We start from the raw sequence: 15567 nt of genomic DNA on the forward strand, positions 1-15567 counted from the left end.
AAACAAAATATTAAATATTACTGTTAAGTAAAGGTGTTGAACCAATAGAAACAGATGTAGACAAGTGCTTCACTAAAGTAAGCTTAGGTTCCCCCTTACTGAGTTACTGCCAAAAGCCATTAATACATGAAGTAGATGTGCTGAAGATAGAGATTGTTTCAAATTGTGTAAAATAGACAGAAAGTCCCTAGGTCTGGACAAGAAAGAATGTATGGTGGAAAGAAGACGAATGAATATAGCAAAAAGTATCAACTGGTGGGCTAGTCATGGCTCAGTTTCCCAAAATCACAGTAGAAAATTCTCTTCAAAAGAAAATATCTATAGTCTTACATTACATTTAAGCCAACTGATGTCCAGAGTTTTATATAACCCAGTAAGAAAATAAAGAAAAGGCTTTACATCAAAACTTCTGCCGGTCTTCTCTGTCCAGGGTCTTGGGTCAATCTGGCCTGCAATATGTCTGCACATAAAATGGGAAAAAAAATTAATTATGGACACACACTTACTGAAACCTATAGTCATACAATTGTTCTCCATGGTCTAGTTTCATAAAATGAGACCTAATCCTACAGCCATCGAACAAGGCTTCTGCGTAAACATAAAACAAAAGAACAAAGCTATAAATAAGCAGCCATAGAACAAGGCTTTTTGTAAATCATCAGCCATAGAACAAGGCTTTTTGTAAATCATTAGCCATAGAACAAGGCTTTTTGTTAATTTTCAGCCATAGAACAAGGCTTTTTGTTAATTTTCAGCCATAGAACAAGGCTTTTTGTAAATCATCAGCCATAGAACAAGGCTTTTTGTTAATTTTCAGCCATAGAACAAGGCTTTTTGTAAATCATCAGCCATAGAACAAGGCTTTTTGTAAATCATCAGCCATAGAACAAGGCTTTTGTGTAAATCAGCAGCCACAGAACATGGCTCTTGCGTAAAATATTATTGGTAAAAGCCACTGAACAAGGGCAACTTTTTCCTCTCTCTTAACCTAAATATCGTTTTGTACGAGTCATCTCCAAAACCACCAGGGAGTACAGAATCTAGAAAAATGATCTCTCTCTCCACAACCAGTAAAACCTGCAATGGACATATTTCAAAATGATAAGCTAATCAACAAACTTCATTCTAAAAATCTGAATATCTATTTTTTGAAACTGTAACTCAACACATAGCAAATAGTGATCCAGTTGATTCTGTTGCATACTCCATGCAGGGAACAAAATCGCATCCTTGGAACACAGATTGTTCTGGTGTAGAGAAAGAAAATGCAACCATTCAACTACTGTGCATTGTACAGAAATCATTGCATTAATGTGCAACTGTCTGTCTGTGTGTGTGTTTAACTTCACTTTACCGGTAAACTTGAGAGTGGGTCCACATTCATCGTTTTCCATGTGGGAACCACATACATGTCAGCAATGTAAACATCTTTCCCCTATTTACAACACAACAAGATTAGCAAATGTATACAAGTACCCATGAAGAAGTATACAAAATAGCAATGTTTGAGCTTCTGTAATTAATTACATGTTTTTGAGCAGCTTCTCTGATGATCTTAAAACATGCATTCCCAATCTAGACGTAATAAAACAAAATAAAGGCATAAATTACACACAAAAAAAAAACTATTTCTGTGCCTTTGAGCAAGCATGCTGCAACATGAATATACTTACAGTAGACTCCATGCACTGATTTAACCCAAGACTCCACAAGTCCTCACGTGTAAGACAGATATTGTCATCTTTAACAATCAATTCTGCTGCTGGAAGGCTTTTGTCCAGGACATATTTCAACTGCAAGGGAGGGGGGGTGAGAATGGTGTGAGAGTGTAAGTATGTGAGAGATGGTCTGAATATACGATTGCAAAAAATTATTGGTAGTGTCTAACAGTGTGTGAAGGAGAGTGAAATTTGGAATGGGCTAGGTGGAATCATCCCCTACCAGTTTTTCCTGGAGAGGACCCAAGTCTTTTTCCCATTTCTCTCCAGAAAAAGCATAAGGATGGTCTGTTGCTTCATCAGGTGTACCATACTCATGGTCCTGAAGTGACACACATGGAACTGCTCCATGATCTGAAGAGACAATAAAAAAAATTAAGTCTAATATTAATAAAATAAACTTTACAATATACACCTTACATGTCAACCATTACAAAAAAAACACTACTTAGCTCTTACTTTCCAACCTGTAGAAAGGCCTTAGCCGTGAGACATTGATGCAACATCGAGTCCCATTATCTTTCACCACTGATGCCACACCCTTTTTAGAGATACTATCCACAGTGAAAGGACCTTTGTGGCGGTCAGCAAGGGTGTCTTTTCTCTGTTTTATATTGAAATCTTGAGAAATCAAGACCTCATCGCCAGGACTGATTGTGCTCATTAGCTTTCTCTTACGGTTCCTGTAAGACTTTTGTTGTCTTTTCTGCGCATTTTCAATGTTGCTAAGCACCTGAAAAAAAAAAATTACACTTTACTACATGCCATTGAATTAAAAAAAACTTCTGTGGTCAGACTACATGAATTTGGACCTAACCTTCTCATTTAAAATTTTCATTTCATTTACTCGGGTGTCAAGATCATCTTCTGGGTCAGCAATTTTAAAGTCTTCTCCCATGGGACAGGCGTTCATAACCTCTGGCAAATGAGGGTGCCGATGGAAGAATAAGAAATACGGGGTGTGCCTGGTTGAAGACTGGTTAAAAACAAATTAAGTTATCAGAAATAAAACATTATATATCGATTACATTATATATCGACCATAATGAATGTATAATGAATACCCACTTGCTTAGCAGTGTTAATACCATACACAACTGCAGGTAAATGGATGTCCCAATCATTATGGCTTTCATTTACATACTTCCGCAATACACGTTTGACATTTTGATTTGTTCGCTCATCCTATATATATATATAAAACAACAACAATTAAAACATTTCCTATTTTTTTTTAACATTACAGGGAAATGTCAAATAAAATTATGTTGAAAATTACCTGCCCATTTGTCTGAGGGTGGTAGGCACTTGAGACAGCATGTTTGATTTTCAGAGTTGCAAAGATGTTTTCATTCAGCTGTGTGCAAATCATCAAAAAGGAAATACAGTGTGCATAGCAGAATGTCAGAAAAACATGTGTGCTAATTAAGATAAATATCAATGTTAAGAATTCACATTATACTAGACTTTTACCTCATTAACGAACTCTCTCCCTTGGTCAGTAATAATTTTCTTGACCATGCCGAACAAGTAGAGTGTCTTTATGATGGCTGCTGACACTTCAGTTGCAGTCTTATTTTGCAGTGGCTCAGCAACAACCCACTTTGTATATAAATCAGTCATGGTCAACACATACTTGTTTTTTTGACCAGTTTCTCGCAGTGGGCCAATTAAATCCAGGCCAATCACCTCCCATGCAGCCTTCACCTAAACACATATTTTCCATTACCTTTCAAAACATTTATTTTCTCTATTAAACAAAACAGAATTTGGAATACCTTAATAGAATGTAACACTGGTGTCCCCGTCTTCATGGGGTCATTTAGTTGGCAGCGGCGACAACACTTCACCTAAAAAAAAACAAAAAAAAGAAGAATTAAGTTGGGACAGTGTCTAAACATGTACAAAAAGTAAAATAAAATGCATATCATAAATACATATTAGAACAAGGGGTGTGCTATATAATTTCGTGCACAATAATATTTGTCGTTACATTACTTTGTTTTTGTTACACTATTTTTATACAAAATCAGAATCTTGGTAACTATCTATGAAAGATTTCTTTTGTTTCTACTGAATAAATAATATGAGGCTGAAGTTGGTTTGATATTCGCAGCTGCCGCTTCACTGAACCACCGTGAACTAAAGGGAGCGTTCACAAACTGTTCCGCATATTATATTTAACACCTCACATATCAACACTGAAGGAGCTATAATGAAGAAAAGCAGTACAGCTGTTTATTAACTATGTAAATATACATTATGTTATAAAATGCAATTTTATATACACGACCTTCCACTTATTTTCTGTTCTAGTGTAATTCATTCATTTCCTAAGTAGAAAACATCTTAAATAGAGAATTAGCCTCCTACCTTAAGGGAAAACCTGGCATTAGCCTGGCCAGAGCTAACTGTTAACTGTAAAATATTTATTTTAATTACTGAATATTAAATTAATAAATTTTATATATAATTTAAAAAAATACAATAATATTTTAAAAGCCGTTGCGCTCAAAAAAAAAATCCAGTGTGATTTTAAGAATTTTTTCATCTTGGGCCAGACCAAATACTGATACTGATAAATGATATGAAATTCTAGTCTCCTATTTTAAGGAAAACCTAGAATTAGCCTGGCCCGAGCTGATTTTATACTGTAAAATGAATTAGCAACATAGCATACACAGCCATAATGCAGCAAAAATTTTATATAAGCTGATGGTCCAGTACGATTTTGAAGGATATTTAATCTTGGGCCATGCCAAATACACATGATATAATGAGTTTTAGTCTTCTACTTTAAGAAGAACCTGAAATACTTTATACTTTAAAACGAACTGGCAACATGGCATACAAGCTATAATGCACAAAAATTAATGAATATAAAGCCAGTGATTCCAGTGCGATTTTGTGAATACTAGAACTCTTCATCTCATGTTTATTTGTTCTGGTCCAAAATGAAAAAGTCCTTCAAAATCATACTGGAACGTCAGCTTAATATTCAATTTTTGGTGCATTATGGCTCGTATGTCATGTTGCTAATTCATTTTACAGTATAAAATCAGCTCGGGCCAGGCTAATTCTAGGTTTTCCTTAACATAGGAGACTTCAATTTCATATCATGTGTATTTGGTCAGGCCCAAGATGAAAAAATTATTTGAAATCACATTGGAACATTAGCTTTTTATTCATTTTTTGTGCAGTATGGCTCACAAAGGTTTTTAAAATATAATTTTATTAAATATTTTTTTCATTATATATTAAATTGTTAATTATATATTCAATAATTAAAATAAATATTATACAGTATACAATTAGCTCTGGCCAGGCTAATGCCAGGTTTTCTCTTAAAGTATGAGGCTAATTCTCTAGTTAAGATATTTTCTACTTAGTAAATGAATGAATTACACTAGAACAGCACGTTAAAGTAAAACTGGAGAAAGTAAGTGATGGAAGGTAGTGTACATACAACCAAACGAATCAGGAGCTGCGAATATCAAACCAACTTCAGCCTTGTATGAATAATACTGTAATATTTATACTAAATAAAACATTTATATGTACTGTGTTGCAGTTTTACGCTCTGGAAATAAATAAGAAATTGTGTTATAACTTCACAACATACCCACTCAGTTACATCTTTCATTAGGGTAGGCCAGAAGTATCCAGCAATCACCCTGTCTCTCGTGCCTCGTACACCGTTGTGGTTGCCGGTGCCAGAGTTATGGCACTCCATCAAAACAGACCTTTTTTCCTCCTCAGTACAAACAACTAGTCTCATATACGTTTTATTTGGTCCAGTGTAAAACAATCGGTTGTCTGCCGAAAAAAAAACACGTTTCATATTTAATTACTTATTGATATAATAAAATACTCCGAGCTAAATTAGCTAGCATAGTTAACCTAGCTATACTAACTAGTTCACATAACGGGACACTTCGCTTCCTCAGCTAACGCAAACCTTTCTAAAATATGATATGATTTTAACTTACCTTTTGCTATGAAGTTTTCAGACACACGCCGCATTTCCTTGCGCATTTTTTTGTTGCATGGTGGAGTAAATGTTCCACTTAAAATGTACTCTTTCAGAGCTCTGTAAAAACGTAAGTCCTTCATTTTGAAACCGCGTTTTACAAGCTGTTTGCGACAGTGTGAGCGGAACCACAACTTGGCATTGCCTACCTGATCTGTGCCCCTGCTCAGTTTGCAATGCGCATGCGTGCACATGCGCGGAACAAATCGGGCAGGGGGTACAGATCGGGTAGTGACAAGCAGTAGAACCAAAACTTTTGCAGCTCAAAAACCAATCCTGCTTTAGAGCGAGGATAGGACCGCCTACCTAACTATCATACAAATGCAGAAATACAGAAATAAATAAATTAATAAATGTGGCAATAAATCAATAAATAAATGTAGAAATGTTGAAAAAAATGAATGAATAAATAAATAAATGCACATATAAATGAATAAATAAAAATAAATATAAAAAATTAGAAATGTATTTATTAATTTATTTATTTACCTATACAATTATTCATGCGTGTATTTATTTTTTATATATTTATTTATTCATTTCTATGTGTATTTATATATGTATTTATTTATTTCAACATTTATTTATTTATTCATTTATTTATTTCAACATTTATTTATTTCTACATTTATATGTGCATTTATTTATTTATTTATTTATACGTATGTCATTTTTGGTCCTCCATACTGTAATACTTAAATATATAAATACATCTACATTAATTATAAGGAAAATGTGTTGATTATAAAGATTAAAATAATATAAAGACAATTAAAATAAAGATAATTTAATAATTCATTGATGTCTCCTCCTCAGTAAATTTATATCTTACTCCCTGAGAGCATTACACACCCACCAGTATAGTTTTTCTTATTTATATTTTCTGAGTAGGCTCTAAAAGCAAGTTATACCTTCTCTACACATATTTAATTGTACGCTTGTTTCTATAGATACAACTATCAACTAATAGAATCAAAGTACAGTAATAGTTTAATGTTAAATATGTTTATTGCAGTCATATTTACAAATATAATGCTGTTATGTTTTTTCTTTTGTATGACATGACCATTTTAAATTCAGCATCACATTCTTGAAATAAGTACTTGGAAAATTGGGCACCAGCAGAAGCAAAAGTAGGGGCAGCAACATTAAAACATATTAATTTACTGACAATAATAAAATGTATCTATGATTTTCCTATTTCCTTTTTTTGCCAATATAAAACATGAATAATTTAATTGCTCTGAAAAGCTCCACTATTTTACTTAATGTTGTTAAATTCTCCTGTTGTGTCTAACACGATAACTGTGTGTGTGTAATTTAATTTTAAACTTTTTCAAGTAAAACATTTTTGTCTCTAGTATACTAATATACTGCATACACAAACAACTTCTAGTGTGATTTTACAAATTAGAGAAATGTTGACTAAAGCTTATTTGGTAGTAGTGAGTGTGTTTATATAAAAATGTGCTAGCTAAGTTAATAACATACACTTTTAACGAAGTAGCAGAGTGTGCAGGAACGTATTACTGAACTCTGGAATAAACAATACAAATAAAGATTTTTTTATATTAACTCACAGACACAGCACCATTTTATTTAACTAAAAAGCTAGCTAAAACAAACATTACACAGTGACTTGTAGAGACACACAACCACTAAGTTAACCTAGCTGACTAGCTAGCTAATGTACAACATCTAAACAAAAGTTCTGTGGAAGCATTTAGGTTAGCTAGTAAAGACCAATTCGCTAGCTAACTACCAAATTGGTTAACTAGCAAGCCTAAATGCTTTTACAGTATGTATGTTTGTAAAAGCATTTAAGCTAACGCTAGCAAACTGGCTGGTTTCTATCCTAGCTAGCTAACTGTTTATAGCTTAGCTAACGTAAATACCGAAACAGTACTTCTGTTCTGGCCTTGAACACTAGTTAACAATTTGAATTTCAAGTAAAAACATACTTTTTGGTTGTCTGTTAGTAACTGTTATAGCAACATTAACATTTACATTAACATGAAATGTGTTTAATGCTACATTCTGAGATAATTTAGCTTCAGATAATATCACCTTGATATGCTGCTAAGTTAGCTAGCTTAGCTAACTGAAGAGGCAACACAGATAGGGTTATAAATCATATTTGACGGCCAAAATATTTATTAAGTCAAAATAAATTATATTTCAAAAAAGGTACGTAATACTTAGTTAGGTTTGCTACCTACCTACAAACTTCAAAGGTTTCAGGATAGCTGACAGTTGAGGAACGTTGTAATGTTTGAGGAATCCGCGCGCCAAGTGCTACGAGAAACCGCACGGGTTGAACTGGGCTGATGCGCAGGGGCACCAAGGTAAATATCATCTAGATTCATTTACACTCTAAACGTGATCACACGTTTGGGGTGTGCGCGACGGTTGGTTTTGGGGTCTAGGGATGCTGATCGTGTGTGTGCGTGTAGCAGTACTATAACAGGCTCTGTGTGTGTGTGTGTGTACTATAACAGGCTCTGTGTGTGTGTGTGTTTGTGTGTGTGTACTATAACAGGCTCTGTGTGTGGGTGTGTGTGTGTGTACTATAACAGGCTCTGTGTGTGTGTGTGTGTACTATAACAGGCTGTGTGTGTGTGTGTGTGTGTGTGTAGCAGTACTATAACAGGCTCTGTGTGTGTGTGTGTGTACTATAACAGGCTCTGTGTGTGGGTGTGTGTGTGTGTGTGTACTATAACAGGCTCTGTGTGTGTGTGTGTGTGTGTGTAGCAGTACTATAACAGGCTCTGTGTGTGGGTGTGTGTGTGTGTACTATAACAGGCTCTGTGTGTGTGTGTGTGTACTATAACAGGCTGTGTGTGTGTGTGTGTGTGTGTGTGTAGCAGTACTATAACAGGCTCTGTGTGTGTGTGTGTGTGTGTGTGTACTATAACAGGCTCTGTGTGTGTGTGTGTTTGTGTGTGTGTACTATAACAGGCTCTGTGTGTGTGTGTGTTTGTGTGTGTGTACTATAACAGGCTCTGTGTGTGGGTGTGTGTGTGTGTACTATAACAGGCTCTGTGTGTGTATGTGTGTGTACTATAACAGGCTGTGTGTGTGTGTGTGTGTGTGTGTGTGTGTGTGTTTGTGTGCGTGCATGCGTGCGTGCGTGTGTGTGTGAGGAGCAGCATAACAGCGGGAGTAAGTATTCTTACTGACAGGAGTCATCTATAACTGTAAATAAAAAGAAAATATACAAGTCAGCTTTGGTAGAAAATGTGCTAACAGTAGGGAACAGTCAGTTTTCCACTTTGTTAGTGCAGTGCTGGTACAGGGTCGTCTGCCGTATTTGAGCCAGGACACACCTGTGTTCAGAGAATCAGCAGGTTAGGTGCGACAGTCGTTCACCAGCACCAAAACGACTGCTCAGTGACACTGATGTAGAACACTCAGAAAGTGACACTGGGCCAGCTGTGGGCCAGAAGTATTTTTCTGCTTGCGACTCTAAACCAGCAGTGCCGACTTAGAAACGACTCCGGGCCAAAGTCGCTGGCTATCTGGGTGACGTCTATAAATAACTAGTAACATATAAATAACTATTAGCCTACACTGGTTCCTTAATGGATAATAAAAGCCAAACTAAAAATCGATGCAAAGAGGGCACCTTTGTATTGCCCCTGGGTGTAGCAATACTGGGTGTAGTATAATTTTATAGGGTTAGTAGCGAGCATTTTCTACACGAAGATTATGGAGGAGAGGGTTGTTGAGTCAGGAGCATTAATTTAGTCGTTCGCTAAGCTGAAGTCCGAGGCTTTTTGCCTCCTTTTTAATTTTAACTCTGAACAGCTGGGATGTTCAGACCGTCCGATTGGAGTTACTATAAAAGCAGCAGCTGTGAGCTGCACTGAATGAGCCAAACGACACACAGCTGACAGTTAACAGATAACAAAGCTAGCATTAGCTACTTAGCCTGCTAAGTTAGTTAGCTAAATAGCTAATGCTAGCCTTGTTAAGATAGCTAGCCAATGCTAGCTTACACTAGCTAAATGAAGCTAGCTACCCAGCAAGCCTTTTAACTTACAAACTGAACGGTTTATCAACAATCAGTCTTAATGAACTCTGGACTTTACATGCTAAATATTTAAATGTATATAAACAGGCTAGTTAATGGGATGGCAATACCTGCTGTTGATGGGCTGCAGGGTTTCTGCATGGACCTCACATAGAGAGAGAATAGACACCTCCAAAAATTCTGGCTCTCAGACAAGCATCTGAAAAGTTCTGCTCAGGGTTCTGCAGGGTCTCTGCAGATCTGTGAGCAAATGGTCCACGTTAGCCTCCTGACAGCATATACACTCGGTTGCAGTCGGCACGGCAGTGCAGTGACCGCATCTGCACTTGGTAAAGTTAGTGTTACGAACACAAAATGATGACCAATGAGTCAGAGCTTAGAATTTAAAATGTATGAAAGTTTACTGGAAAAATAGTTTCAGCATTACATATATATATATATATATAAATATATATTAGAAAAGAGTAAAAGTACATCAACGAGTGAATGTCCTGGAATATCAAACGTACGAGAAAACATAACATTAATTTCAATAAACATCATCTGGATCAGATTCATTTTGCTGAACCTGTAAAATCCATTGTTAAATTCAGTTCATGTTTATTTCTGGTGGAACGTGTCCAAGTAACAAAGTGAAACATTTGTGTAGGATAAGGTGTTCTGTCTGAAAGATTTACGATTTGCGCTTTTTATTGCCGTGGAACAAATTTGGGACAGTTTTCTCTCCTGTGTGAATGCGCTGATGATTTTTAAGTTGACTCTGTGTAGCAAAACTCTTTCCACAGTCTGAGCAGTAATAAGGTTTCTCTCCTGTGTGAATGCGCTGGTGTTTTTTAAGATCACTCTGGGTAGTAAAACTCTTCCCACAGTCTGAGCAGTAATATGGTTTTACTCCTGTGTGAATGCGCTGGTGTATTTTGAGATTACTCTGTTGATTAAAACTCTTCCCACAGTCTGAGCAGTGATACGGTTTCTCTCCTGTGTGAATGTGCTGATGCAGTTTGAGAGTCCCCAGTCGATTAAAGCTCTTCCCGCAGTCTGAGCAGTAATATGGTTTTACTCCTGTGTGAATGCGTTGGTGTTTTTTGAGATGACTCTGGGTAGTAAAACTCCTCCCACAGTCTGAGCAACGATACGGTTTCTCTCCTGTGTGAATGCGCTGGTGTGTTTTGAGAGTACTCTGTTGATTAAAACTCTTCCCACAGTCTGAGCAGTAATATGGTTTCTCTCCTGTGTGAATGCGCTGGTGTTGTTTAAGTTCACTCTGGGTAGTAAAAATCTTCCCACAGTCTGAGCAGTGATACGGTTTCTCTCCTGTGTGAATGCGCTGGTGCAGTTTGAGATGACCCTGTTGATTAAAACTCTTCCCACAGTCTGAGCAGTGGTACGGTTTCTCTCCTGTGTGAATGCGCTGATGTGTTTTGAGAGTACTCTGTTGATTAAAATTCTTCCCACAGTCTGAGCAGTGATACGGTTTCTCTCCTGTGTGAATGCGCTGATGTGTTTTGAGAGTACTCTGTCGATTAAAACTCCCCCCACAGTCTGAGCAGTGATACGGTTTCTCTCCTGTGTGAATGCGCTGGTGGATTTTTAGAGTACTCTGTTCAGTAAAACTCTTCCCACAGTCTGAGCAGTAATACGGTTTCTCTCCTGTGTGAATGCGCTGGTGTTTTTTAAGATCACTCTGGGTAGTAAAACTCTTCCCACAGTCTGAGCAGTAATATGGTTTTACTCCTGTGTGAATGCGCTGGTGTATTTTGAGATTACTCTGTTGATTAAAACTCTTCCCACAGTCTGAGCAGTGATACGGTTTCTCTCCTGTGTGAATGCGCTGGTGTTGTTGGAGATGACTCTGTCGATTAAAACTCCCCCCACAGTCTGAGCAGTGATACGGTTTCTCTCCTGTGTGAATGCGCTGGTGGATTTTTAGAGTACTCTGTTCAGTAAAACTCTTCCCACAGTCTGAGCAGTAATACGGTTTCTCTCCTGTGTGAATGCGCTGGTGTTGTTGGAGATGACTCTGTCGATTAAAACTCTTCCCACAGTCTGAGCAGTGATGTGGTTTCTCTCCTGTGTGAATGCGCTGGTGTTTTTTGAGATCACTCTGTTGAGTAAAACTCTTGACAGAGTGCTGATGTTTCTCCATGTCGGGACTTGGCTTTATTTGTCTGTTAAATGTAGCAAACTATTTTTGTGTGTTCTCCAGATTCTTCAGGATGGCTTGTGCTTCCCCTCTTTCAGCAGTTTAACTTTGATCTTTTGATAAATATCCTGGTTGTTGGTGGTGAATTTCAGGAGAATATTTTCATTTCTGGAAAAGACAAAAATGCCAGTGAATATTAAAATAAAAGCAAGTCATTTAACTGAACAGAACTGCCTAAATCAGTTAAACCATAGACTGTATATAGCTGGACAGAGCATCATCTCTCAAAAGTGAAGCCACCACAGGTCGGGCGCCCCCTGCTGTTCGGCTGCAGAAAGCTGTGTAACTCCACCCATCCCCATGGGTTTCAATGGCAAAACAGACAACTCTCAATCACGTTTTTTTTTTCTAATATACTGTAATAGGCTCTATGCACGTAAGACTTCCGCCTTCATCTATACCGGCATTTTCATTTCCGGTTAGCTATAAGTGCATTGTAAACAATGGCATTTTACATACAGTGTTTGCATCATTGCATTTTGTTAAGATATAAGATGCGGTCCAATCCGAAGACAGCTGCCTAGGTAGTCATTGCCTTCAAAGGCAATGACTCCCTTGTTCGGCAGCATTTTCACCCATAAAGGATATTATGAGGCAGCGCGTTCGGGACACGCTCTGGAGTCAGCATACCGCATCACGTCTAGCGCGCTGTGCTCGTGAGTTCTGTTTACTAATAACTAAAGTTATTAACCACTTACCTCAGGATAAATCTTAAAGCAATGGCAGATATTTCTTTTTACTCACCCAAATATTACAGATTAACTTTAATATTCCTGATTTACTTTAATTATACACTTTCCCTCACTTCAAACTCCGAGTATGGTCAGTTTTATTTATATATTTAATTTATTTTTGATTACCTGCTTTACAGAAATGCATGAGTAATGAAACCATAATATAACAAATATTTTATGTAAGCCATCAAAACTAAATTAATAAACTAAGTGTCACGTGTCACACAGTTTTACCTTTTAGTTGCATAAATAAGAAACATAACATGTTTCATAAACTTCTTTATTTGCAAATAATTGTGACATTTACCCATACCCACTAGTTGAGATGTGATACTAAAATAAGCATAATGACACTAAAAACACAACAAGCAAAAAAACTTTATTAAATTCACAGAAAAAAACTCTACATAAAAGGAGCTAACGCTGCCTCCAGCCGGTCTGACCGGAGTTCATCTTTCCTGGCCCATGTTCATCCCTGTGAACAAAATAATCTGAATTAGAAACAGAGCTAACAGCGCTTAATTCCACTATTTACACATTAAATCACTTAGTTACACATTAATCCACAGTTACTCAATCTAACAGTTAAACTATTTACACATTAAATAACTTATACCTAACAGTGACTTAAAACAGTTAAAGGTTTTGTAATACTGGACAGCCGGGTTATCTTAGTTTCCTAGCGGGGTTTCTTCAGCACTGCAGCCGCGTTTGGTACTCTGTAAGTCGGCTAGATGCGTGTTAGCTTACCCGGTAAATTAGCGCGATAAGCTAATGGTAGCTTCACCCGGTCAGGTCTTACATTACATAACGTACAGGCAAAAACAACACTGGAAAACAACTTAAAAGAGTCTAAAACATACTAGTCTGATAAACACACGCAGCGGTGAGTGGGAATACAGGAGAAAATTACTTACATTTGTAGAGACACTCCCTGGCAGTGCCGGCTCCGTCCACCATGTATTTATCTGAGCGCTGGAGCGCTGATCTGGTGAAATTCATCATAAAGCATGCATCTCACGCTGCTTTCAGAATAGGGATAAAATAGGGCAGATCCCCATGTAGGAGCACAGGCTACCTTCCGCAGTCTGTGACCGCGAGGCAGCCCTCAGGGGCGGGGTTATTCAAATGAGTAGGTTGCTATCCACAGTCTTTCTCCCTCCTCTGGTCACTATTGCGCAGAATCGGGTGTCAGGATCGCCAACATGGCGGAAGATTTTGGCTTCATTTTCATTGAATGAATGGGAACGGAGACACGGCTTCCATCTTTTTTTACAGTCTCTGAGTTAAACTATACAGATAAAACTACTGGGACATCTTCATATTTCCATAAAAAGGGGGGCGCTGGTGGTCTTCCAGCCACCTGTTTAGTGCCTTTATAAGGACTTCCCACTGTTCAGACACTCTTAATTCTGTTCTGGTCTCACTAGAAACTGAGAACTTAAAGAAAGAAAGAAATAAAGAAACGTGTGCCGAAAAAACAACATGCAGTGGTTTGAATCACGGTGCCAAAGCTTGATTCGTTCTACATTGATCATGTGACCAATGATGTCCGAAGCCTTTTCCTTTACACTAAATTATAAAATATTTCATGCATCTTAAACAATGACAGTAATTAGGGTTGGACGATGTCTCCTCAATGGGCAGATGACGATGTTTACAGTGAAACAACGCGATTGTCGATGATATTGTGGTGGGCGGAGGGGGGGTGCTGACAGAGCATTGACTGGTGTGTCACGGGAGTGTGTAGGGTACTACAATCAAAATTGTTGGAGTACCGAATACTACATACTGGGCAGTGTGTAGTATGCAGTACATACTAGTGCAGTATGCAGTATAGTTGTATGCCATTCCAAATACAGCCAGTGTTTAAAACTAAAGTTTTTTTTTAAACTTATAAATGCATGAAATAATGTAGATAATAAAATAAGTAATAGATTGTACTATTGTGGAATAGTACAGTATAAAACATGCTGTCAGCAGCTGAAATAAATATTTTTTCTTTATAATGTTACTTCTGTTCAAACTTAAGTCACTTTGTTAGGCATATCTGTATATGTAACAAAATATTTTAAATAAAGGTAACATTAACAATTAGTTTACATCAGTCAACTGTGCTTACAACAGTAAGAAACACTGTAAAATTTTTAATTAATGCTTCAACTAGTTATTACATGACAAAAGTTAGACATTATTCACCATTAAAATTCCTAAAAACTCACGACTTAGTTAACAGGATCTACTACATTTTTAAACATTGGTAATTTAGTAATATGTGATGTCTTGTTTAGAGTCATTTAACAAATTTATGTCAGATATTGTGGACACATTTTTAGAAATCCACTTATTCTGATACATTTAACATCATAATGCCAAATATTTCTCAAGCCAAATGTAGCAGCTCGTCTGCTGCTCTAGTATGCTTGTTAAAGAGCAGACGGAGAGGCAGGTCTCATTCTCTCCTCCTGCCTTTATTCTCTCTACACATTTACACCAAAAAATATCCCAGCAGATTATTAAGTGTCTGCAACTGCATATACATCTCCTACATATCACCGACTCAATCCCGCACGTTCTGCCTGACCTGCGCAGCGCATCAATTAATTCATGCGTTGAGCTTTAAACGCGCAGATAAGCTGTAACTGGTGGATCAGCACAAAAATCACAGTGTGATTTATTACATTAAAACACATAAGATTTTCTTCTGCTGAACCTGAGAGAGCCCGAGAACAGCGGGGGGAATTCTCGCCAGCCCGAGTTCATGCATCGGGTCAGACAGGCTGGAGTTCAGGCTGCGGTTTAGGCTCGCGTTGAGGCAGAAAATCTAAACTCTAGTAGTCGGTTCAGCA

The 15567-nt window shown here is 37.3% G+C and overlaps 6 protein-coding genes across 19 annotated transcripts in view; 3 read left to right on the plus strand and 3 right to left on the minus strand.

Annotated features, from left to right (window-relative positions):
• LOC125801236 (zinc finger protein 271-like) overlaps positions 1-15567 on the plus strand; it is a 356087-nt gene that overhangs the window by 284332 nt on the left and 56188 nt on the right. The window lies entirely within an intron of this gene.
• Positions 1-15567, minus strand: part of LOC125801530 (gastrula zinc finger protein XlCGF49.1-like) — a 207174-nt gene that overhangs the window by 146275 nt on the left and 45332 nt on the right. The gene's annotated exons all lie outside the window — the stretch shown is intronic.
• Positions 1-15567, plus strand: part of LOC125801145 (zinc finger protein 850-like) — a 503810-nt gene that overhangs the window by 68965 nt on the left and 419278 nt on the right. The gene's annotated exons all lie outside the window — the stretch shown is intronic.
• The window catches only part of LOC125801185 (zinc finger protein 271-like), a 253538-nt gene that overhangs the window by 60720 nt on the left and 177251 nt on the right, over positions 1-15567 (plus strand). The gene's annotated exons all lie outside the window — the stretch shown is intronic.
• The window catches only part of LOC111188305 (zinc finger protein 239-like), a 192080-nt gene that overhangs the window by 21765 nt on the left and 154748 nt on the right, over positions 1-15567 (minus strand). The gene's annotated exons all lie outside the window — the stretch shown is intronic.
• The window catches only part of LOC125801182 (zinc finger protein 585A-like), a 243056-nt gene continuing 237646 nt past the window's right edge, over positions 10158-15567 (minus strand). For 6 of the 8 annotated variants that reach the window (XM_049477487.1, XM_049477486.1, XM_049477483.1 and 3 more), the window contains one exon: positions 10158-12092. In XM_049477487.1, coding sequence (XP_049333444.1) covers positions 10455-11927 — 1473 coding nt within the window. In that variant the 5' untranslated portion in view covers positions 11928-12092 and the 3' untranslated portion in view covers positions 10158-10454. Of the gene's footprint in view, positions 12093-13125; positions 13606-13635; positions 15565-15567 lie in introns of those variants that run through there. The other 2 variants (XM_049477485.1, XM_049477481.1) reach the window with 2 other exon arrangements.

This window comes from Astyanax mexicanus, chromosome 4 (assembly GCF_023375975.1).
Source record: "Astyanax mexicanus isolate ESR-SI-001 chromosome 4, AstMex3_surface, whole genome shotgun sequence".
NCBI classification, from domain to species: domain Eukaryota; kingdom Metazoa; phylum Chordata; class Actinopteri; order Characiformes; family Acestrorhamphidae; genus Astyanax; species Astyanax mexicanus.